Source organism: Euprymna scolopes, chromosome 37, assembly GCF_053919585.1.
Source record: "Euprymna scolopes isolate OS-2025 chromosome 37, ASM5391958v1, whole genome shotgun sequence".
In the NCBI taxonomy this organism is placed as follows: Eukaryota; Metazoa; Mollusca; class Cephalopoda; order Sepiida; family Sepiolidae; genus Euprymna; species Euprymna scolopes.
The window spans coordinates 263234-290222 of NC_136518.1; the positions used below are offsets into that span (position 1 = coordinate 263234).

Below are 26989 nucleotides of genomic sequence, written 5' to 3' on the forward strand. Positions count from 1 at the left end.
TCTAATTAATACTTACATAAATTCCAGTTTATTTTTAAAATTCTACATAAAAAATAACTAATATTTACTTTAGAATATTTTTTTTTCAGAATGGTTTTATTTTTAATAAAATGTTATCAAAATATATATTTTTAGTCTTTTACTTTGAAAACATTTTCAGAATGGTTTTATATAATGTTGGATTGGTACCCCTACAAATTTTGATAATAGACTATTCCTGATGTCATTTGTGGTAAACAGGTTCTGCTTTCCAGTCAGTCTGGACCCAAGACTCAGAGGGACAGAGTCGTAAAATTACTTGTCCTTCAGTTGAGTGAGAGTTCCATTCGACTAACATACTTGTCTACATTTCTATTAATATATTATTCATGTCACTGTTTCCTGAGTCTTCTCGTTATTCCTTCCACATTTACTCCACAACATATAATAAACAGTATATTTTAAAAGTTTATGTAAAAATAATCTTTACTTTGAAATTTCAAATTTAAAAAAATTTTCAAAGTACAAACAAAAAAAAAAATAGCTATTCACAGATGATGGCGAAGAAAATATGTTCTACGACAACCTTATAGCAGGTTAATGAGAATGAAGTTTTTGCTCTAGCAGAAGATTTGAATAGTTGGTACTTGTCCGGAATTACCTTTACATTAAAAAACAAAAATTAAAAAAATCTGTATAATGTACGTACCTGTGACAGAACAAAAATGTCATATTCCAAAAAGGCACTTCTGCATGACAGTTACATGAGGCGAATGTGTGTATTTTAAGTTTAATAACTCATACCTTTCTAAAAGTTTGTGCAAAGACAACCCCTTGGAGGGGTTCTTTGAACAAATAAGGGAATTCTATTCTATGCAAAAACACCATATTCCAAAAAGGTTTCAATGAAAATCACTCATTAAAAAAAAATATATTATCAAAAAATTTCTTTAAATTTTTATAAATAAATAAATAAAAACTTTTACATTAAGATTATATGGTGGTATGTTGACAAACAAAAATTATATTTTGATATATGTGTATACAATCTTACTGTGAAAAAAAAACAGACTTTGTGTAAAAAAAGAAACAAAAAAAACATTTTTCTTAAACCTCTATAAATGTTTAATGTTTTTACATTTTGATGTGTTTTTATAATTTTATTGTGAAAAAAACAAACAATTTTTCTGTAAAAAAAAATTATTATCAAACCTCTATAAACGATTCATGTTTTTAAAATTCTATTTTGCTACATTGACAAATTAAAATTATATTTTGATACATTAAATCACGCATTGAAAAGAAATTATATTAACACATTAAAATTATATTTTGATACATTTTTATACAATAGATGTTTCAATTTTCATATATTTTTGTGTTATTTATTTTGTTATATATTTTTGTGTTATAAACACTTGTTTATATTTGAGGTTCACATAATGGCCACTAGACGGCAATTCTCTTTTGAAGAACAGGGGTCGATAACTCGTCTCTGTTGCTAATATGTCACTATCATGTAGAAGTGCCTCCAAAAATCATATAAATTGATTAATAGTTTTATTTTTAACTAAGAAAATCAAATTTTATGAGTTAACAAAAAGGGACTACATCACATTGCTATCTTAAAGAAAGAAGAGCAGTTCAAATTTGTGAGATCAGCCTTGTAATATCTATGACTTCCCATTAATTGCTTCAAATCGTTTAAAAATTTTCTTTATAAAAATAAAACTACTTGATCAGTTTATGTAATTTTTGGAAAGTATTTTTATTCTATCAATAGTATGTATAACAAATATTTTTCTGTATTTTTGTTTTTAATATCAGGGAAATTCTGGACAAATACCAAATAGTCATTTTGAAAAGATCTCTGGTGATTTTGAGGGTTTGCATGGAAGAACTGGATATGATGATAGGAATGCAGAAAAAATGAATTACTTGAATAAAAGAAGTTAAGTGGTTGTCAATTGTCATGAAAAGACTCAAACTTAATTTGCTTTATTCTCTTTTAGAATGCAACACAAGAAATGGAAAGCCTCCGAAGTGAATTAAATCAGTCTCGTCAGGATAAAATGAATCACCAAACCAAAGTGGCTGAATTACGAAGTGCTTTGAAAACTTCCATTCAGCATCACAAGGTAAATGCATAAATTTAGTAATTTTTCCATCAGTTTAAGCAATTCAGTCTTTTTTTTTTTTTAATATACTCCAATCAAGTTATATTGCCACTTGGACATAAGGCGCTACTCTTTAGGATCATGTTTAACGGGGGACAGGAGTTAACAGTGTATGTCAGGTCACATAGCATTTAAACTTCTGCAGGTTAATACAGTCAGAAAAGCAGGAAAGGGGACAGGAATTTTAAAGGGAATTCAAGGGAAGAAACTATTAGAGTAGAAGGTTTTGCATCATCTATGAACCTCAACAGTGAAAGGGTTGGAATTTGATGTTTGTCAGATGAGTCGGAAGTATGCACGTTGAGAAGATACAAGTGTTATGAATTCATCAGAACATATTTCATTTACTATTTGGGTGATCCAGTATCACCCAGTGTCCATATAAAGTACAAGAAAAATTTAAACCAAAGAATTCAATAAAAAGTTTACAAGCTTTAACATCAGATCCAGATGAAAATTCTACATAATATTGAACTGGTCATTGTGATCTGCACTGATCAGACATTCCTAAAATTTTGTGTTTTGCATCAAATAACCTCAAAAGGGTTGATATGCCACAAAATAAACATTCCTTTTCATCTATTTTTATCCTTCTGAAACGATGTCTGCACTGGATTTCTTATTTTAGATTTGTTTGATTATGACCATTGTATTCTGCCTGATGACTCACACCATTTGCGAAGTAAAACAGAAAAACCAAACACCTAATAAAAAGTTTACAATTGTATTTCAACATTAAAATGACCCAAAACATTGTTTTTATACCATAAAACATTTTCTTTTTGTTTCTGTTTCTTTATTTTTCAGATCTCTAAAAAGGTGTCTTCCAAACTGAAATCTCCAGCCAAAAAAGTAAAAGAATTGAATAATTCTGAGGCTGTTTCACCTGAACACGTTGCCTCCTTGCCTTCTCTTGATAAAATGACATGTTGTGATGTTGGTACACAGATTGACAATGATCTAATCGAATCCATCATCCCAGAGCCATTTAACATTGAAGCTTTGGAGCAGCTGCTGCAAGATACGACCGTGCAGGCTTTGGAAAGCAAGTAAGTGACTTGTTCTTGTCAATTACTCTGACCGTTATCTTGATAGACTTATATATTAGATACACTGTCACAATGGCAACCTGGGTTCATACTAGTAGAAGATACATCCTTGACAAGCAATCCAACAGTGACTTTGCTGTCGAGCTGAGGTATGGGTTCACGGAACTCCATCTTCCTAGACTTTATCTTTTCTTTGAGAAAGGTTTTGTTTATTGCTAATCACCTGGGGGAAATTCTGACAGAATTGCTCAGGCATTTTTTGTTGACAAGAATATTCTTCTATTATGCTGGCTTTTCAAAACCAAGCCTGACTTTGTCTAAGCTTCCAGTTAGTTATGGTAGTCCATCCATGTGGATGATGATGTCTTCTTTGTCATTTAAAAAAAGTTATTTATTTATTTTTTTAATTGATTTTGTAACTCCATTGTTAACTGAACAAGCCCAATGTGTGATCTACACTGCTTTGCACAGATGGCGCATAGGAAGACAGGATTTGGGTTTTGATGGTGAATGGCTATCGCTTGTCGGTGTCTCAGTGTGCGACACTCTGTAGCTGCATGCTCATGCTCGTTGTTGAAGAAGGTCATTCCGCTATCACATGTGGAGTGCCAAGTGTCTCTGTCCGCTGCCAAAGTTTTGAAAAGATTGAAGGAGATATTGCAGCGCTTGAAGGTGAGCTTGATGTAGTCTATGTAGCGTTTCTTCGGGCAGCTAACATTTGGTCAGCCATGAGTGAGGAGACTGAAGAGAACTCTTCGAGGTAGTCTGTTTGAGGGCATCCTGATGACGTGGCCCAACCATCGAAGCTGACGACAGATAAGGAGTGACTCAAATGGAGGCCGAGAATCTGTTGTAATTGTCTGATGTGAAATGACCAGCAGCTTGATGTGATGGCGATATGGAACCCATGCCTTGGAATCATACAGGAGAGTGGGTATGACAACTGCATTGTACACAGCAACCCTTGTATGGGTCCTGAGATTGCTGTTGGTGAACACTCAGTCATTCACGTGGCCAAAAGCAGAAGAGGTGAGATTAAGGCGACGCTGAGCTTCATTGTTAAGGCCGTAGGAGAATGAGAGATTGGAGCCAAGGTATGTGAAGCTGCTGATATTCTTTAGAGGGATACTGTTGACGGTGAAGATGGGAGCATCAGTTAGAAACACATTTGGCAGGATTTCCATCTTCTTGGTGTTGATAAGAAGACCAGCTCAGTGGTAGGTGTTGGAGACTATGTCAAAAATGCATTTAAGTCTGCTGGAGGTATGGTTAGGGAATATAGCATTGTCGGTATACTGTAAGTTGAAGATGAGTTCTTCAGAGGTTTTAGTCTTGGCCTGAAGACATTTCAGGTTAAAGAGGTTGCCATCCAGATGGTACTGGACAGCAACGACATCAGAAGGTTGAAGGTCACGGAGCGAAACCAAAGTGATGGAAACCAGGAACAGGTTGAAAATTATGCTAAGACACATCTCTGCTTCACACAGACATTCACGGCAAAATTGTCCAATTATGCTCCTGATATGGTAACACAGACATACATGCTAGTGTAAAACTGCTGGAGGACCAACAAGAAAGTAGAAGGGCAACCAAACTTTCAGAATGTTCTATAACAGCTCATGGTTCACGGTGTCGAAGGCCTTGGTTAGATCTACAAAAGCCAAATAGAGCTCACGATGCTGTTTCCGACACTTCTCTTGGAGGAGACGAGCAACAAAAATCATATCAGTGGTACTACGCTCTCGGCGGAAGCCACATTGTGATTCTGAGACGGCAGGATCAACAACAGTCTCCAGAAGTTGGGTAAGCATGATCTTAGCCAATACTTTGCTGACCACAGAAAGGAAAAAAATGCTGTTGCCACAGTCAGCACTGTCATCTTTACGTTTATAGATGAAGATGATGTTAGCATCCTTCCACTGCTGTAGGAGACACTTTGCTGACCAGCTCAGCAAAGATGAACCAGTGGAGATGAAGAAGGAAGTCAGTTCCGTCACACTTGAGGATCTCAGCGGCTATGCTGTCGGGACCAGTTGCCTTGTTAGACCTCCTTCACTTTGCTGATGGATGGTGGGTTGTCCAGCACGGGAATGGATGGCAAAATGGGGAGATCATCGACAATGGAGGGATCAGTGACATTGATCTTATTAAGCAGCTCCTGCTGATGGTCAGCCCATTTTTCCAGGATACTGCTCTTCTCTTTGATGAGAGCACCATCCTCACATGGTGCATGGAGCGTTGCTTTTAACCATGGATCATCTTTATTGCCTCATAGAAACCATGGGTGTCGCCAAGGTCTGCACGGCTTTGGATCTCCCTAGCTTTCTTCAGCCACCATTCATTTTCCATCCGCAATTCTCGCTACACCATGGCATGGAGAGAGGGAGGAGAAACGCTCTGGATTTTAAGAAGGGCATCATGAGCTGCATTTTTCTAGTGTATGAGGGAATCGATTACCCCTGCACAGTTGTCAAACCAGTCCTTGTGTCACCTCTCAGAGCAGCCAAGGATGGATTCTGAGGCACCATGAAGAGCGGTTGAGATTTTTTGCCAATCTGCTGTGAGGGTAGTAGTGGTCACTGCTGAGACAGCAGCCGGGGCAGGGAGGGCGATGACATCACCCAATTTGGCTGAAATTGCCGGATCCTGTAGAGAAGACAGGTTGAGTTTCTGTTTTGGCTTTTACCAATTGGCAGGTGGATATATGTTTAGCCGGAAATGAGCGAATCAGACGGTGATTAGTGGAGCATTCAGCACCACGCATGGCATGGGTCAAGAGCATGTCACACAGATTACATTGTCTGACGATCACAAAATCGATAAGATGCCAGTGTTTGGACCTTGGGTGCATCCAGGATGTCTTGTACATGTGACGTAGCTGAAAGATGGTGTTGGTAATGGTGAGACCCAGCTCTGTACAGAACGACTGAAATCGAAGACCATTTCTGTTTACATTTCCGACTTCATTTCATCTAATGACTCTTTGTCATATCTCATGGTTTTTGTCAACTCTATCGTTAAAATCGTTCAGCAGAATGATCTTATCACTGCTTGGAGTGTTCCTGATGGTAGCCGTGAGGTTTCATAGAAACGGTCCTTCACGTCCTCCTCTGAGTCAAGCGTGGGAGCATAGGATCTGGTCAGTGGAAGCTGTAGGGTCATGAGACGTTCATTGATGGCAGTTGATGCCTCAGGTAGATGGCGAAGCAGAGATGACCAGGTGGCAAAACCGACACCGTGAATGCAACAGGCATCCTCTGGGAGACCTTTCCAGAAAAAGGTGTAACCCTTGCTGACCTCCTCAAGTAACCCCTCACCAACAAATCTTGTCTCACTAAGGGCAGCAATGTCAATGCTGTAGTGGGCAAGTTCTATGCCAACTAGGGCGGTGCGACGAGGGTGATTTTCTGTAACAGAGTCTAGAAAAAGTTCTTACATTCCAGGTAGCGACTGTCAGAGGTTGCTGTTTGCTGTTCTTTATGTTTTGAAGTGAGATGTCCTGGTGGATGCGGTTGTCCACCAAGGAAATGTTGGGCAGGCAGTGTTTAGGCCATCTTTTCCAGGCCCGTCCTCCATTTTGAGGTGAGCAGTACAGTTTTTGAATATGGCTGCTCAGTCACCCTGATAGGACCATAAGAGATGCTGTTCTGGTCCCAAACTCTGAGCAACCATCTTGCCAGGGCTGCCTAACATGCAAGACACAAATTAGAGGCTTCCAGCTTTATCCGGAGCCTGCCCCCATCTCTCATTACCCCATACCCACAGGTCTTGGATGTGAGTCATGAAGAAGATACCTGTGCAAAAAGAAAGTGTAAGTGGAAGAGGGGTGCACAAGCCCCAGTCCACTATTTTGACCACCCTCAGAGCATCCAAGTGGTACGGATGAGAGCTGCAACTGGTTCGTTGGTTAGCTATAGTGTCCTGCCGATGTGTTGTTACTATTTAGCCCATAGATGGGTCAGCATTTCACCATCACCAGGGCGTGTCCACATACTGGTGTGCCATGATGCTGGTACTATGCAGTGCTGATCCTCCATGGTTTCTGTCAGGAACCTAGACCACAAGGCAGCAGGGTGTCAGTTACTTTTTAGGGCACTGACTGCTTGCCCATAGCCAGAACCCCAATTAACAAAATTATTTTTAACACGGACAGGTGGAGATTGGCTACACATAACCCTGATTGGGGAATAAATTGGGTACTAGACCTTGCTCAAGGATCTCCCACAGTCTAGCGGAGGGAAGGAGGCACCTTACTACTTCTGTTGATGAAATAATTTTCAGCCTGCTATTAATAAATTAACACATAAATAAAAACAGAAACAATACGTACAATGAGCAGACCTTGGTTGCAATCTTCTGTTAAAAAGTTTGTATAGGAAAACCGTTTTAAGGGCATGTATTGTTTTTATTTATGTGTTCATCATGACCATTCTCATAAACATCAAAGAGACCTGGCGTCCTTAAAACGGTTTTCCTATATGAACTTTTTAACAGAAGATCGCGACCAAGGTCTGCTCGTTACACTTATCATTTCTAACCTCCTAGAGAGAAGCTAAATAAATAATCAGTCAACACTAGCACGTCATGACTTATGGTGGAAGTGGATGAGGTTACTATTTTTAGAAAATTCAGAAAATTTAAAATTTGAACACTTGAACTTTGTATAATTGTTTTGAATTTTTAAAAAATAATTTGTCAAAAACTTTTGATACTCTTTCACTTAAGAACTCATCTTCTTACCAACACTGCAAAGAACTATCCCTTCTTCCTCTGCATCTAAAAATCAAATGGAGTTTCTTTCCAAGAACTCGATCGAAATGTTGTGAAAATAACACTCAAGATGAGAACAGTAGTCCAAATAATCCAAATAATGCATTTGTGTTTTTCTTTTTGATACATCTTGTCTCCATGGGATTTCATTTTATGATATTGTATATTTTATCCTGATTTTATATATATATATATAAAGTTTAAATTGTGTTAAAAATGATGAATTTCTTTATATTTGAAAATTATTAAAAAAAAAACATTCTTATGAAAAACATAGTTTCTGAAATTGTATCTCTCCACTTCTCACCAATATAAATATAATGTTGTATGAGAAATTTCTTCTATTCCCATTGATTGCCTGTCGTCTTACTCAATAAAAATGGCTGTTTTGTCTCATTAACATGTAGGTTTCTCATTGGATGATGATATCTCTCGAAATAGCTAGTCTAGATATTCTGATCTTTTCTTTCTGACTGGAAATATAAATGAAAGTAATTAAAAGAACACAAATAACTAATGGATATGAAAAGATTTAGATCAATGCAGAATAAGGATTGTATTATAATCAGTGTATTCTGAGCAGGTTATGTAACCATCAGAAGGTGCTGAAACACTTAGTCAATGAAATCACAGAAGCCAACAATTAGCAAACAGTATATTTTTTTGTTTTTTAATTGTTAGGTGAAAGTACAGAATAATTAAAAAGCCTCCTACTGCCCATGTTAAAATGACTTTGTAAATAATGTTATTTATACACTAAACTGCACAAGTATCTATTTTCATTGAAATTACCATATATGATGACTGTTTTCAATTATAGATGTTTGCAAAAATACTCGAAGGATACTACAAAACTTTTGTATGATATTGCAAAATTGTTTGCACGAACAAACGAAAATATTGTGCTGTGAACATATATAATTACTTTAATTTTATTTTTAAAAACGTATTTGCTTATGATGTTTTAGAGTTTGTTCATCAAAATACAGACCAAACTTTCAAAAGTATTTAAATGTGTAATATTATTAGTTGTGTATTTTGCCAAATTTGAAATTCAATATTTATTCTTAAAATTTCGAATAGAAAGAAAATATTATACAAATTGATTTATATATTTCACTCCCTATTTCATCCGTGATCACAGTTCTCTTCATTTTTTTGCATGAATAGTTTTGCAATATTGTTTGAAAGTTTTGCAAAATAATATGTATATTTTTGCAAACGTCTATATAATTGTTTTTTCCTTAATTTTGAACTGATTGCCAACATTTAAACATTAACCATCATTTTCAGTAAAAAAAAAAACAAAACAAAGTCTTTGTTTGTCACTTTCTTAAAAATTGACTAGTATTTTTTATGAAAAAGAAATTTCAAAGTTTTCATTCGGCACCTTCTATCAGTTTACATAATCTGGTCAGAATATGCTGACGATAATGCAATCCCTAGTTTGTAGATATACATAGATAAATAAATACTTTATAGCCATCTAAAATAATTTCATTAAATATAAAAAAATGATTTGATTGTTAAAAAAGGTAGTATTTCTTTTTTAAAATAAAAATTACTGCTTTTTAATGAACTTTGATGATGAATGATGACCAGGGTCGGATTTAAGTTACAAACTTTGTGACTTCTCTCACCATTATTCAGATTAAAAAAAAAAAACAACTATGTTTTTTTAATTATTTTTTTTCCTTTTTCAATTTCCTTTCAGACCACTGGATGACTTACAGTCGTGTCTAAGTAGTTTGCGTGCACAAATTTCTGGCCTGCAGGACCAAATTGATGCACATTCGACCACAATACAAAATTCCGGAGAAAGTTGGAGGTAAGTCATCATCACCTCAGTTAACCTAAGAACTTTCTTAGAATAAAAAATAAAAATTTAAAATAGACGCAAATATATGCTCTTCAAATTATCATTTAATAATAGAAAAAAAAAAGCAAGCACATTATCCCAAAACAAAATAGGAAACATTGTATACCATCTGATGAAACGTTAACAGCTGTATATAGGGTTGCCACTCCCGAGTTGTTAAATGCAAATCTGAGTATTTTAAAGCAATCTGTGTTTTTATTTTTTTTGAATCAGGGCTTTACTTAGAAACTATTGTTTTTAAATTTTAGCAGGTATTTAAAAATAATGTCACAAAATGTGTTGTAAAAGGTTTAAAATATACAATAAAAATAACTTTAATTCATAGAAAGTTCACACAGAATATACTTTTTATGAAATAAGGTTTTATATTATACATTATAGTTTGTATTGAAAGCAATAATATAACTGATACTTAATAATATTAACTAGTATTTGGATAATTAATCGGAATTGAGAATAAAAAAAAAATCAAAACGTTTAAGGGTATCAGAATCGGCAAAATTTGAGCCTGAATTCTGATTCTGAAAATGGTTCTTAAATGTTATTTTATTTTATAATTTGCTTACAATTAATATTTTATTGCTGATGATATGACAAAAATTTATATTAAAAATTAATTAATATTTTATTGCTGATAAAATGACAAATTTATTTTAAGCTACTAATGAAAATTAAAAATTTATAGAACCAAATAACGAACTTAGATAAAAATAACATGAGTGAATAAGGGAAAAAAAAATGACAAGTGAAAAATATTGATGAAAATCTCAGAATGAGTTTATTTAAATCTTGGAAATTGGAAAAATAATAAAAATTGCCTCAGTTTAGAGGGATTTGTTCACTGATTGAGGACAACATCAACTAAGTTTAGCATTAGAACAGACATACTTTAACTATTATTCACTCGTGTTTATCAAACTAAGATTTTTTTTTGTCTGCATAATAATTTGTTGAACTCAATAAAAAAAAATCTGAATTATGTTTCTTTTTGTTTTTATTTCCAGGGATGTTGAGGCCCAAGTTGTCGAATTACAACAAGTCGTCCAAACGGTGACAAACACCACATCATGCAACACTCTGACCACAGCCATTTCTGTTCAGAGTGGAGAAAATAGCAACATTTTAGACATTTAAAAATCTCCATAATTTTTAAAAAATAATGATGATGATAATAATCAGAGACATCTTTAATTTTTTCATGCATTTTTCTATGAATTATTTTTCTAAAGATGGACTTTTATCAGTTTTTGTTCTGTAGACAAACATCTGTGCATCCTCTACAGCGTTTGTGATGTTGAAAGACAGCGAGAGAAAGATGTCAAATTGGTTTTGACTTTGAAAGTTCTGCAAGGAATGCATGGGTGATCTCCCTTCGTTTTTGTTTTTTAATTATTTTATGAAAATTTGTTCCAATTGGAACTTGGCGCTACCACCATTTAAAAAAAAAAAAAAAATCAACAACTTTACGGAAACCTAAAATTTCAAGGAGAAACATTTGGAATCATTTTGGGATTTCATCTTTTGACTGAAAATAGGTCTACTCGAACTTACAAAACACTTTCTTTAAAGGCATGAACCCTGTTGTCCCTGCCACTTTGCAAATATTATATTGACTGAAGTGTATTAAAAAAATACCTCTTCCACCTCCTTTATGTCTATTTAATGCAATGAAGAATTGTCTTTTATCAAATAATTTCTTTTTTTTTTCTTCTGTGAATCTGAATTCTAAAAACTAACAGAAATGGTATCAAAACTTTGAGGCCAAATTTTTAAGTAGATATTAATTATTATATTAGTTAATTTTTATTAAATGAAAACTTTCTTTAAAAGGCATGAACCCTGTTTTCCCTGTCATCCACTAGCAGATAAGTTTCATAATTTAAATTTTTATTTTTTAATTAAAAAAAAAAAAGGCATTAATTTGGACTTTTAATATTTATTAAAAAATAAATAGAAACTGGACTTTTTGTTAAAAATATTTAAATTGTCTGTTTTGGAGTTTTTCTAATCATTGTTATTGTGGCTTTTTTAACCCATTCCAGTTTTTCAACTCAATGCTAAAATCTCAGCAAATTTTTAGGAACAGAACTAATCTATTACAATATTAACCCTTTTCGGCATCAACATGCATGCAACCTGCCTCAGTCAAAAAAATTTGTTGATATACCCAAAGTTTAATTTAGGTATTTATCTGCTTTTATATTTGGGAGCTGCTTCTATTTTTACTTTTGCATCCAAAGTTAGAGTTGGCTCCCCCTCAACGCTCCTTTTATGAAAAAAGGAGACGCTTCAACTTTTGCTGATAAACATTACTATTAGCAACATAAATTATATTAATTACCAACATGTGTTACATTTGTATTAGAGTATATATATATTTTTTTAGATAATCATGCAGTTTAGCTGACAACTGAGAAATCTAAAACAAAATATATATCAAATAACAAATGCAATAAAATTTAATTCTCTACTGATCTTTATACTTTAAACATTCTGAAACTGTTTTTAAATCTTTTATTTCAAAATTAAATGCTGTTCCAAGCTCTTTTTCAAACCTAATGGAAAATGTATGAAGCCAGGTTTAATTTTTCCATGGAAGCTTTGGACAAAATTTCATTTTGAAGTAAAAAACATTGAAATAGTTTCAGAACGTTAAAAGCATACAGGTTAATAGAAAAATAAATGTTATTGTTTAGTAAAAGTTATTTATTTTACATATATATACTAGACATTTTAGCCTGTTAGAAACGGGCAAGAGTTATAGCTCCTTGACTTAAGAGTGTGTTATGCCAAATTAATGGTTGAATATGATTGAATTTTTGTTTACGTTTGCATTAAGTAATAATGTGTTAACATTTACTTTTGGAAGAAATAACATGGTTATGTTTAAGGTTTATATGTGGCCAATAGTAACATTTACCTGTTTATATATTTTTTGTTTTAATTAAATATTAATGTTTCTTAATGCAAATAGTAGTAGGTCAAGCAAAATAAATTTTTTACTAATTTCCCAACAGTATTCCCTTTCAAATAATTTATATTGCCAATAGTAACGTTTATCCATTTTGCCTCTTAAAAAAGGGGGAGGCGCAACATTTTTTGTCTCATTCCATTTCTACTATCAATTGTAATAAAAAATAGTTGAAAAAAAAAAATTCTAATGATATTTTTCACATGCAGAGTTGAACAAGAAAAATGGCTTGAACGATGGAGGACATCATATCTGCTTATATTTTTTTCTTTCCCAAATTGCTCTCTCATTTAGTTGCTTCATCACAGCAAAGAATGGAGAGAACAAGAAAGCTCCTTTAATAAAATATGAAGCTGCACCAACTCCCCTTGGCTCTGAAGAAATAGTGCATACTTATTTGAGCTTCTGCTTTATACAGGCCTAAGAAAATTCATCCATTTGCAAAGTGATGTAGGGATTAAGTTATATGTCAGATGATATAGCTAGCATTCATTTTATAAATGCTTGGATAAAACTGAGGTTGGGGGGGCATAAAAAAAAAAAAACATACAGATTTTATCAAAAATTCAGTTTCGCTGAAAAATAAGCCATTTTTAGTTCAAATTTCCTCCAGCCATTTTAAACAAAATTCGTTTCCAGTAGATTCAGCTATGGTAAACTGTATCATCTAATTTACAAAAAAAACAGAACGAGTTTGATAAAACATGATGATAACTGGTTCTTTATTCTAATCTCCTGAAAAAAAAAAAAAAGCAGCAAAAAATCAATTTTCTGCAAGATTCGATTTCCATGACTCCTTTGGCTCATTTCTTCCAATATTTAGAAAATGCCAATCTAAATATGTTCTGCTGGATTTGATGGATGACGATTTTGTCAGCCCGCTTCCAGTCATAACACCATCGAAGCTTTTATTATAGGTTCCATAATTGTTCCGATCTATAATTTTTAGATGAAGAATGTTTTCACAGTTGGGTACATTTCCTATCACCAACCACAGTTGTAAGTGGTGAGTGTAGCCATTGCCATTGCACAGAAAAATCCTACAAGACAGCAGGTAATTTCATGAGATTTAGCCCACCACCTGAGAGTATGGCACTTTTAGCCACATGTCAAAGATTTATGGTATGCATGAGACATGATCAGCTATCCTAAATACTCTCATGCAATTGCAATATAGAAATTTACTCATTGTTAAGACATTTATGTTTTTTTCTGCAACATAAAACATGTTTATTGAAGCTCCCATATTACTAACCTTTCACTGACTGAGCGACATACTTTAACGTACAGCTCGAATGGCACTGTAGCAATGTCAGTTCAGATTTGTTCAATGATGCTATAGGAATTTACTGAATAAATTTTGTTTTCTGGAAGACTCATAGGAGAAAAAAAATGGCTAGGGGTCAAATTTGATGAATAAGTATATAGTTACTTATGGACTCCCACCCACTTTGTCTCTCTCATACATACATATATAATTTTTTAAAAATGGTAAACAAAATTAATACAAGGTCATTTACATATGTTTCTAGAAATCAAAACAAGTTGTTATCGCTTTGATTTCTTGGAACATATGTAAATGAGCGTGTATTGATTTATTAATTATGTTTAGCTCTATATCTAATTCCTCTTCTAGAGATCTGATTATATATTTGCAGTATTCTGAATGACTGGTTGTAATTCATATGCTTTCTCTAACATTATAAGAGTTAGCTACATTAGTTACCTATCCATTGTTGTTATCATGTTTTGCTTTTAGACCATTATTTCTGAATTATATAGATATATAATGTGTGTGCATAACCTAGAAGTATTAGGGAGAAAGATGCCACAGAGACAATTCTATATACATAGGCTTGCTTTAGAAAGTATTTCTGAGAAACTTATTTTGAAAAAAAAAATTTTTACTAAAAATGTATATTGCTTTAAGAATTTAAAATAAAAAAAAAAATTATTTAAAAGTAAAATAGTTGGTTTTGGAAATTTTGAGGCAAGGATTAATAATTTGGATCCAAATTACTGTTCTCGTCTTGAATGTTGTTCTCATAACATTTTGACTGATGTGACCTCTGACCTTCTTCAAGTATATCTTGTTGAACTTGGAAATATGTGTTGAATGTTGACAGGAACCTTTTATTTCATCCAGTGGGGTAGTTTGCTCTCATTTCATTAATCATGACTTGATAGAAGTTTTAAATAATTCATAATTGTCTGTACTGAGGATTGAACCTTTAAAGATAAAATTATGAATTACTGAAGACTCCTACCTCCTGTCAATTAAATAAAAGGTTTCATTTGGTAGAGATTCTCATATTTGACAAGATGCACCTGAAGAAAGTTGGAGGTTACATTTGTCAAAACCTTCTGATAACAGGAGATGAAAATGGTAGTCGAAATACTAATACTGTTTATAAAAAGAAAACTAAAAACAATGGGGTTTATGTTTTATAGATTTTATGTCTGTTTCTTTATTTTTTGGTTGAGCAAGCGAAAATGTTTTTATATTTAAGTGGGAATCAAATTTGATTTATTTTCATTTGTTTTGGTTTAAACTTTAAAAAAATTTTTTTTTTTTAGGGGGAAGTTTTGTTGTAAATTTCCTTTTAAAAATGTTTTAAGGGAAAATATTTTTTCTAAATAATAAAAAAAAAATCTCTTCACATTTTGTTCATTTCTCTCCATACAATGGAGAAACTATTTTAAAATGAATTTAGTTTTTCTAATTTATAAAAAAGTTTAGGTTAATTTAAAATAATATTTATTTTTCTGTTTCCTAGGCATAAAAATATGAACGAAAATAATTTAAAAATCACTTTTTTTTCTTTTATTTCTTTTTAATTGTATATTATAACAAAAATTATTGAATAAAACCTGGTTTCCATGGAAATACAAAGGTTTAAATATTTTCGTCTTGTTTTTGTTTTTAAAAACTTGAAAAATTCAACTTCTAAATGTATTTTTTACATTTGATATATTTTTCATCTGTTTATTTTACTAAATTCTCTTAAAAAAAAAAAAAAAAAAATTCTCCGTTATATCATCATACTTAGTTTAATATTCATTCTCCATGCTGGCATGTGTTGGACAGCTTTAAGAAATTGACTTCAAAACTAACCTATGTATGGCTAGGTTTTTTTATTTATCCTTCTTTCTCTCAAGCCTATCTTTATCACGTCCTCCCAAGTGGTTTCACAAAAAAAAAAAAAAAAAAAAAAATCAATCAAATTAATTAATTGAATTATCTCCTCTTTGCAAATTGGCTGATTATAAAGCTTGATGGCTTTGGCAGTCAATTTTCATAGGAGATTTGTGTCATTAGTATGCAAACTCTACTTGATTTTGAAGTGTGACAGGAAGTTCTGACATATCCATCCATCTCAGTAACCTTAAGTAGCTTTTGATTTTGATAAATAGTGATTCATTAACCGTTTCTTTATATAAATGAACTTGCAGAAAATATTAAGATACCACCCTTTATTCTGGTATTGCTTCTTGCTCATCTTTCTCAAATCAGTTGAAATATGAAGTGGATCTGGGTTGAGTTATGGATTGAGGTAAGAAATGGCTTGTTTTGTTTAATCCTGTTAAGACAGCTATTGTCTTTCAATCACAAGCCTGTCACTTTTTTTCCTGAGATTCTTATGGATGATTCTGCTCTCGATGAGAAATCAACTCTAAAACTTCTTGTTTTTTTTTTCTTATCAAGTCTTTCTTGGGTTTATATATTAGATTTATTGCTCTTTCTGCTTCTTGTAAAATTGCTTCTCTCTATCACACCCAAGCCTATTCTCCATCTCTACTATCAGAGATGTATGGAGTATTGTTGTCATATTCGGGCTGGTAATTCTGTGTTCCATTTTATAAATTGCAGAAACATATCTGTAATTTGATTGGACACACCTTTTCTTCTTCTCTGCAACCTCTCTCTTACAGATATGTTGCAGGTCTGTCTTTTCTACAAATACTGTTATGGCATGTGTTCCTAAGAATTGTCTGATCTATTCTTTCATCTTTTATTCATTTGATTTGTTTGTCTAGCGGTCTCCATCAATTTGCTAATTGTAAGACAACTTTCTATTCCAGTAGCTTCTTTCCAAGAACTGGAAGATTGTGGAATTCTCTTCCTGCTCACTGTTTTTCATTCTACTTACAGCCTTGGTCTTTTCAAGATTAAGGCCAAAAGGCATCTCCTTTGTAATAATTATCTTTCGTTCTTGTTAGCTCCTTACACCAAGTGGTTTAATGCCTTGTCTCGAGCGATTTCTATGAAAATAAAATCTCTCCAAGGTTTAATAAAAGGAAATACCATTTCTTAACTGTTTCTTATAGATAATTTAAACAAGGTTATAACAATTTGGAAGTATACCAGATTGTAAAAAGTCAAATTGAATAACAAAGATGTCAATTGAATTATCTACCCTTTACAGATTGGCTGTTTGAATTATTTATCTCTCTTTCGTAGCAGGAAGATTGGGCACAAAGTTGGATTTGTAACCAGTGCCCAAGAGAAAGAGCACTAACTGAACAGTCCTGTCAGAATTATGCATAAGGGGAACCTCAGGCGATTAGCAATAAACTAACCTCTTAATAAGTGAGTGGGCAAAGGTTGACCTAGGACCATATTTTAGACAGAGAACAACTCATCCTTAATAGCAGAGAATTTGCCTGCCTGATTTTGTATGAACTAACCTCTTTTTGGAGTTTTTAAAGCTAGATGGCTCTAGCAGTAAATTTTCACAGGGGGTAGTGTCAGTAGTATATAAACTATTTTTTTTTCTTAGTTATCATATGAGCTGCAATAGCAAAGAATATATTATGAATATATTTTGATTTAAAAGAACAATTTTAAAACTTTATTTTTAGCAACAGACAAAATTCTTTGTCGTTTCACGAAAGTGACAGAGTTACCTCCCTTAGTTCATGCATATTTTTCCTCGTGTTCGGTAACTTAAAAATGGAGAAATTACAATTTTGAAACAAAAATAAGATAACTAAGAAAGTTTTGTGATAAATTTGCACTCTGAATTTATGAAGTTTATATTATCAAGTAAAAGAATTAAGCAAATAATATTTGAATTGAAGAAAGGTTTTAATCAGAAAAAAGAAATCAACAATTTGTTTTTTCTTTAGATATATATGATTAAATCTTACTTTCAGATTTCTTCTCAATCAGTAGAATCGTATATGTTGCCAAAATCTTTTTGGAATATAATCTCTAAGTGTTTCTATTTCTTTATCACCGGCTAATCTCTGCTTTGTGCTTATATTTTGTTTTTAAATACTTGGTAATGAAGTTTGAGATTAGAGAGGGTTTAACAGGAGAACAAATTGCTTGGCAAAGAGGTCAGTTCAGAGGAAAGTGATATATATCATGAGCAAATAGATGAGAAATGAAAAGCTGATCCTGAAAGATGACGGAGCACTAGATGGTCCGTTGCACATGTCTGTTGAACAAAGTGTAACGCAGACAGCCATTGATCCAACCACAGTGCACATGGTGGTGTTATTATTGGGGTTCAGGTACTTGAACTTGCGGTAGGGAGGTTGGAAACGAGAGAATGAGAAGGTCTTGTCATTACATTCCCTCAATATTACATTGGCATTTCCTGTCAAAAACAAAATAAAAAAAATGATAGTAGTGGGGAGTTGGGCAGCAAAATATTGGTTCAGACTTTATTCATCAGTTATAATACTCTCATCATATTCTTCATAATTCAATCAATCTCATTACACCTTATCCACGACTTGATAATTGGGGACTCCTTAGCACAAAAAATTAATAAAACTCAGAGTTTAGTTATACGTTTAGTGGTTGGTTTTTAACTTTCTGCAATTTCAGCCTCTCCCACTTCAAGTAATCGAAATCAATTCAAATTTAAGGAATATGCTTAATATGTAAGTATTTTAAATTTTATTAATGAAACATTTTTTGCTATTTTATTCAGACTACTGTATGTACATATTTCAGGGACAAATTTTCTGCTTCTTACCTAATTTCCACTTTTATGCAATTTATTAAAAGCAAAATACCATTTTGTTTTCACTTAAATCTTGAGGATAAGGGTTGATAAGTGTACAGTAGTCAATGGGAAATCATAGTAATCGTTAGTAGTAGAAATTTGGTAAATTGGATTACTTAAGGGGAGAATTCAACAAGAACTTGTTTACGTTGGACTTGAAGATGACCAAATGGTAGTCAGCAGGAAAACTGAGAATTCCACAGGCGTGCAGTTTCTAAGAAGCTTTGTTCATGAAATCTACGTTTAGGTTTAGGCACAGATAAAGAGTGGAGGAAATTATTGATAGTTGTTTCAGCTAGACAAGTGTTTTTTGTGAAATTTTGGCGAGAGGGACCATAAATTGGAGCTCAAACGAGCACTTTCCATAGAAATAATGAGAAAGTAGAGACAGGCTCGTAATGTCTCTTCTGTGGGAAAGAGATTGCAGGGAAGAGAAAAGGGCATCCCCCACTAGGCTAGGAAGTCTATTTTGAACTCTGTCAAGGCAGGATAAGATCTTTCTAGCAGCTCCTGCCCAGATGTGGCAGCAATATTCCATCCTTGGGCGTACCTGGCTTTTATATAGGTAGAGAATTGCATCAGCAGTTAGATATTTACTGGACTGGTAGAACGATCCCACCATTTTTCCAGTGACCTTGATTTCTGCTAAAATCGCTATAAACTTCTCATTTGGATGTAAATTTTCTGTTTTCTTTCTTGTTTTGTCTATTTTCTTCCTTTTTTTTCCTCTAGCAAAAGATTCACAATGCAACACAGATAGGAGGAAGTAAAAGATTTTTGTTTAATCCAAATTTTCGTCTCCTTCTATCACATGGTACTGGGGGTCTATCTCGTGTCATTGTTTTTTTAGACTAAACATTTTTAATATTTTAAAATTTTATTACACACATATATATATATATATTTTAAATTCTTTTAGCAAAAATAAAACTTTAACAATATAAAAGAAAAAGATGTATGTAATACACTCACACATATATATATATATATATATATACACGCCCATATCTATACTCCTATGAATCTGGGTTTTTTGTGTATTGATATTCATATTAAAAACCCTATTTTCTATTTATTTAAAAAGAAAATACAACTTTCTTATATATGGATCATGGAATTGAATTGACTTGCAAAAGATCTAGCTAATTTGTATATTCTTTTAAACACTAATTTTAACTAATTCCCTATTAGTTTTTTCAGTTTTCTTGTGGGATGATCAACTTCAGTTAACTATTACATGTAATTATATTCATGCAAATATTCTACATGATTTATATTTGCGTAAAAAGTTTATAATAAACACAAAACTCTTTCCATATATATTCATGTATACGTATATATTTTTGTTTAAAAAATTTTACCTACCAAACTTCTACAGATTTTGGTCTATAGACTTGAACCTTCATATATAAGATTTGAATACATGCGAAAATTTATATTTAGGTTTTAGCCTGGAAAAATCAGTACAAAAGTGTGAAAATAAAGAAAAAATGAAATTTACCCGTTAAAGGTCGAACAACGGCATTATGAGTATGCATGCATGACGTAAAAGCTATAAGTTCATATTTGAATTTAAAGCCTTGCAACTAACGTCTTTGTAGCTCAATCGTCATAGACAGAGGAAAAAAAAGTAGTCAGCTCAACATATTGGTTTCGATTCTCAGTGATGGCGCACAAGTTAATGTTATTTTTTTTTTTTTAACTTTTAAAATCATTGCTATGTTAGGTCCAATATAAAAAAAATACAAAATCTGCATTAATAAAAATATATTTACACATATTTTACAACCGAGCAATGCCAGGTTCCCTGCTAGTATATATGTATACAAACATGCGTGCATATGTATATATACACGCATATACACATACCTATACATATGTATACAAATGCACATACATGTATGTTTATATATACATATATATACCTGCATGTATGTTTGTGCATGCATGTACATACATGTACACACGTACGTACATAGATGTAAATATGTATAGACATCTATGGCAACACATCAAAGGCCATAAATAACAAAGTTTTCTCTGAATCTCTCTCCTCTGATCTTGAGCGCATGGTACACTGGGGGAAGAGGTGGCTGGTTATGTTTAATGCATCTAAAACCAAGCTCCTATCTTTACATCATTAATGCTCTGATCCCCCATCTGACATCAATTGAAATGGATGGCTCTTGTCTAGGCGAAGCTCCATGTTTTGATCAGCTTCTGGGCTTGACCTTTACTCCTGACCTGAAATGGAACATGTACATCAAGTCAGTTGCCAAGGTCGCTGGAAAAATGGTAGGATCCTTCTACCGCTCCAGAAGATATCTCACTGCTGATGCAATTCTCTATCTATATAAAAGCCAAGTACGTCCAAGGATGGAGTACTGCTACCACATCTGGGCAGGAGCTGCTAAAAACAGCCTATCCTGCCTTGACAGAGTACAAAATAGACTTTGTGGCTTAGTAGGGGATGCCCTTCTCTCTTCCCTGCAACCTCTCTCCCACAGGAGAGACGTTGCGAGCCTGTCTTTGTTTGATTTATACTTCCATGGCAAGTGCTCGTCTGAGCTCTAATCTCTGGTCCCGCCCCCCCTCACCAATCTTTCACGATAAACACCCGTCTAGCTGAAACCTCTGTCAAAAATTTTCCCCACTCTTTATCTGTGCCAAAACCAAAACGTAGATTCGATGAACAAAACATCTGTCTTAAAAGTGCACGCCTGTGGAACTCTGTTCCGTTTGCCTGTTTTCCATCTGACTATAACTTGGACGTCTTCAAGTCCAACATAAACAAATTCCTGATGAACCGCCCCCTTAAGACACTTTATCAAATATCCAATATTAATGATTACTACGATACTACCCCATTAATTACTGTACACGCAATAACCCTTATCTCCGAGTGGCTTCTGGGCCTTGATAAGTGGTGACTACCTTGTAAAAAAGACATATACATACACGTACCTATATATATATATATATGTATGTATGTATGTACATACATGGACGTACATACATGTATGTATGTACGTACGTACGTACATCTACGCACGTATATACATGCACACATGTATGTACGTACTTACATGTACATGCATGTATATAAATGCATACATGTATGTACATACGTATATACATGTACGTATGTATATACATGCATGTATGTACATATTCTGCATGTATGTACATATATGTATATATACATACATTTATACACATATACCTACGTGTATGTACGTATATGTATGTATCAGTATGTACATGTACTTATCACTATGTATGTATGGAGAGACATGTTCGTATGTATTTACATACATCCATGCATGCATGCATGTACATATGTGCGTGTATGTATATACATGAATGTACGTACATACATATATTTATATACATTCATGTATGTATGTATATTTGTATGTAAACAAATTTCTACACAATATATTATTTGTACATTATAAAGTTCGTAATGTCGAATATTATTTAGAATAACTCTCATACATTGTAACTCAGGCGGTGAAGACAACCATAACACCTAACAGAAAAAAAAATTCAGTTGTCCTTCTTCAATGCTTGTGACATAAATCACTTGTTTTGTATTGTTTATTAAATTGTTAGGTGAAAGTACAGACTAGTTAGAAAAACACCCTGTTCTCCACATGTTAAGAAATGGATTTCCTAAAAATTCTCTGCATGAGTACTATTTTTTTTTTTTTATTGTTTTAACATCTTTATTTTATTTTTGTATTAGCTTTGTTAAAGTTAACGCTGTGATTGTTTTCAAATGATTTATTTCTGGTTTGTGCGGACCATTCTGTTGAACATTAGTCTGCAAAAAAAAAAAACAAAAGAAAAAACAAAAGAAACGAATTGCAAAAAAAAACAGAAAGGAATTATCCTTGCTGTTCAACGAAACATGCATAAGAGAAAAAAATGTTACCCAAATATACTAGTGCGTGCGTATATATATATATATATATATATATATATATATATATATGAAAGAGAGAGGGACAGAGAGAGAGAGAGAGACAGAGAGAGAGAGAGAGAGATGTGAATATAACATTTAAAATGAGAATACTAAATGAAATAATCCAAAGTTACGTTATGTAAAGTAAATAATATTTTTAAAAGTTGTTATCAAATTGGACAGATACGAGGGACGTGCAATAAATAATGCCCCTGACCCATTCCCATAGCAGCAGAGCAACGAAACTTGACACAGTTATTAGTCTTTCTCTACATAGGAACCACCCAGAGTCATGCATTTCTCCCATCGTTTGATGCAGCTCTGGAGACCGTTTTTGTAGAACACTTCAGGTTGGTCCTCCAACCACAACGTGACTTCAGAAATCAAGGCTGCATCATCTAGGAAACGCTTTCCTTTCAAAAACAACTTCATGGCTGGGAAGAGGTGAAAGTCAGAGAGTGCAAGGTCAGGAGAGTAGGGAGAATGGGGCAGGATTTCATAACCACACGCCTGTGCTTCTGACGACATGCGAGTTGTGGACCGGAGCGTTGTCCTCCAGGAGGAGGGTACCTTTGCTGATCTTGCCCTGCCTCCTGATTTTGATAGCTTTCCTTAATTTCCTCAAAAGTGAAGCATAATAGGTTCCTGTAATTGTGCTACCCTTTGCCAGGAAATCTGTCATCACTACTCCGTCCTGGTCCCAGAAGACTGTGAGCATGACCTTGCCAGTGGAGGGCTGCACCCTTGCCTTCTTTGGAGGTGGTGAGTCTAAGTGCTTCCACTGCATTGACTGGGCTTTGATCTCTGGATCATAGTGATGGACCCAGGCTTCATTCTGTGTAATCAGTCTTTTGAAAAACTTTGACTTATCTTCTTGGCACATCAAATTCATCCTCAAGCACTCGATGTGTTCTCACTTCTGGAATAGTGTGAGCAACCTGGGAATCCATCTGGCAGACACCTTATGCATATGGTCATGAATGATAGTTTCCACAGACCCTGTACTAATCTTGACATCTTGGGCTATTTGGCGAATAGTAATGCGCCGATCTTCCAAAATGGCAGCCTCAACGTTATAGACAGATGCCTCATCAATGGCAGAAGGGGGGGGGGCGACCAGGTCTGGGAGCTGTTTCCACAGACTTCCGGCCATGTTTGAATTCACTATGCCAGCGTTTTACAAGGTCATATGATGGGGCATTATCACCATAAGTTTCTTTCATTTCATCAAAAGTCTCCTGTGGTATGCGTCCTTTCAAATACAGAAAACGCATCATTGCTCAACATTCCATTTTCACACCTGACTCAGTTCTGTAGTTCTCAGATCGAAAAATAAAGGCTCTGTAAAGCAGAAACCACAATTAGTTCAGAGCTGTAATTTGCCATATAACCCGTAGAGATATAAATCATTGCACATGCAAAATTTCAGCTAGATCAGACAACTGGAAGTGGGTCAGGGGCATTATTTATTGCACACCTCTCGTATTCTAAAATTTATGACAATTGGAATGCCAATGTCCAACATTGGATTATTTAAAAATTATCTGAAACAGTCATTAAAGTGTTCAAGATTTCCCTGGGATTTAATGTTATAGCATGTAGGAGAAATAATATAGATTTAGGAGATGCATTCCTCCTTAGACCTAACTTGGAAAATTTGATGTGTTTTGCATCGTTATAAGAAACTTGATCAGTGTATTGATCTATACGTTGGTCTGTCAAGATTAAAATATCATTCAATGGGGCACTACTTATTTTAGATACCTTTAGTAAAAGACTATACATAATGATTAACCAGTGATGCTCAAGTGTGAAATAACATTTCTTACAGGTTGAATAATTGTTTTCTTTTACAGCACATTAACACCTTCCAGGTTATTTAATTCTGAATCCAATCATTTTGGTGAAAATTTTTATGCTTCAATTCTTTATATCTTCAAATATTTACTCACGGTTTGGTTGTTCTGTAGTGGAATATTGTTTTAGCTTTTGACTTTGCAAAACATGATTGAGTTTTGCAAATGGAAAAAAAAAAAAAAAGAAAAAGCAATATCAATGGTTGATGCATTTTAGGCCACAAAGTCTAATCTGATAACACCAGGTCAGGTTGAATGAAAACCTCTAAAGGATACTTTATTATGATACATATTGTCCCAGATAGGGAACACATAAATGGTATATTTTGTGTTAGTCTGACCATTATTCTTGGTTATATGCGACTATTTGATTGAGATTTATTTAAAAAAAAAAAAAAAAAAAAAAATGAAGGCTTCAATAATTATTAATTATTAGATCGAAATTAAGCTACATTGAGCCTAACCAGTATCAGATGGGTTACAATTTGGAAATACCAAGTGCTGTATGTATGGTCTTGAAAAAGAATAAATACAGCCTTGTAGATGCCTTTCGCGAGTACTTTAGTATAACCTAAAGATTTCTTTAAAGAATACTAATAGTACAACCAGAAAGTGTTTCTATGTAACTAAATGTCTTTAGCAAGTGCTTCAGTTGAACCTGCTAATGGATACGCCCAATCATATTCAGAATAGATTTCATACATTGATCATTGATCAATGTACGACACGTGATGCTCAAATTTTAAATGTTTTTGTATGCACCTACATATAGACGTCAGTTGGGCCACCGGTTAATCATGCTATTAAAAAAAAAAAAAAAATAAAACAAACTTAAATCATCACAAACATTACATATTGCCATTGAAGCATAAGAAACTACTGTGGTAAGTACCAGATTTACGATGGGGTAACCTAAGTTTGGGTTTGAACAGCAACATATTTGTTTACATTACATTTCAACCTATGCGTGTTTATATTGTCAGGGAAACAGAGGCAAAGGAAGTGGTTTGAGAACAAAAGCTATAAAAACAGAAAATCTTCCAGGACCTAAGACTTCTTTATAGTAGAGATGGGATTTAGCAGTTAGTCTGGTGAGTTGGAGATATAAGAGTAATAAGTTCATCAGAGCACACTTCATGAAAACAAGCACACGCATGTAACTGTGGTGATATGACAGAGGCTGGAGCTTGACAGACAAAAGGGGACTTATTAGGCTAGAAATCCTTTTTTGTATCAAGTCCAAGTAAGAAAGGCTAATGCTTTTTGCACCAACCCAAATATGGCAGCAGTACTCCATATATGGACTAATAGTGGCTTTGTAGAGATATAGGAAGGTGAAAGGTGTTTTCTAACCTGGTCAAGGGAGCTTACTTTCTTTACAACAGCACCACAACATCTATGTACTTATGTAATTTCATTTTGCCTAAGAATATCAGACTAAAGAATTTAAACATTGAACTCTTTGGAAGGGTGTTATAAGCCATGACAATTGTTAATTAGAAAATAAATTAGAAGTAGCATTTTTATTGTTAAATTTACAGATTGAAAAGAAACATGAAAAGAATATTAATTTTATTATTATACATATGACCCCAGGTTGGGAACACTTTCATAGCTTGTGTGTGTGTGTGTGTGTGTGTGTGTGTTCTTTTCAGTATATGTGAATTTTTCATTTATATTATTTGGTGAAAAATAAAGGCTCTGATAATCACTTTGACACACCAATTCTTATTAGATCATCAAGTTAAGCAATGTCGAGCTAGGTCAGTACCAGATGAATGAAAATTTGGAAATATAAGGCACTGTGTGGAAGGATAGTGAAACCTCCCTGAAAAAAAAAAGGAAAAATAATGCAGCCTTGATAATTGTTTTTAGTTTATAAACGTCATGGAGTTATAAGAATTCATATTTTAAACTAAAAATTCAAACCAGAAATGCCTGGGGTTTCTATAAAAATTTTGAATTCTGAATCAGACTGACATACTGATTGATAAAAATGTTAACAGTTGTGCACAGTTACCATTCTTGGATTAAAAAAAAAAAAAAAAAAAAAAAAAAGAATTTTTTGAAGTAACTGTATACTTAAAAATTAAAACATTCTGTATTATTTGGATTATTCAAACTACTTTTTTTTATTTTCACAACGTTTCGGCTGACCTTCTTCAAATGTTCCTTGTTGAATTAAGTTTTCTGTTAAACTTGGGAATCTGCATCAACTTTGGAATGAACCCCTTTATTAATTCATGAAAGTAACATGCTTTCATTCCATCAGCCATGACTGGGTAGAAGTCTGAAGTTATATTCCTAGTATCACTTGCACC

The 26989-nt window shown here is 33.5% G+C and overlaps 2 protein-coding genes across 3 annotated transcripts in view; one reads left to right on the plus strand and one right to left on the minus strand.

Annotated features, from left to right (window-relative positions):
* LOC145261018 (uncharacterized) overlaps nt 1–11497 on the plus strand; it is a 174720-nt gene extending 163223 nt beyond the window's left edge. For both annotated transcript variants that reach the window (XM_080119144.1, XM_080119145.1), the window contains 4 exons: nt 1992–2117; nt 2964–3205; nt 9690–9803; nt 10859–11497. In XM_080119144.1, the coding sequence (XP_079975270.1) occupies nt 1992–2117; nt 2964–3205; nt 9690–9803; nt 10859–10988 (612 nt within the window). In that variant the 3' untranslated portion in view covers nt 10989–11497. The remainder of the gene's footprint in view (nt 1–1991; nt 2118–2963; nt 3206–9689; nt 9804–10858) is intronic.
* A 6398-nt stretch (nt 11498–17895) lies between these two features.
* Nucleotides 17896–26989, minus strand: part of LOC145261019 (uncharacterized) — a 33683-nt gene continuing 24589 nt past the window's right edge. The window contains exon 3 of the mRNA XM_080119147.1: nt 17896–18431. Within this exon, the coding sequence (XP_079975273.1) occupies nt 18175–18431 (257 nt within the window). The 3' untranslated portion in view covers nt 17896–18174. The remainder of the gene's footprint in view (nt 18432–26989) is intronic.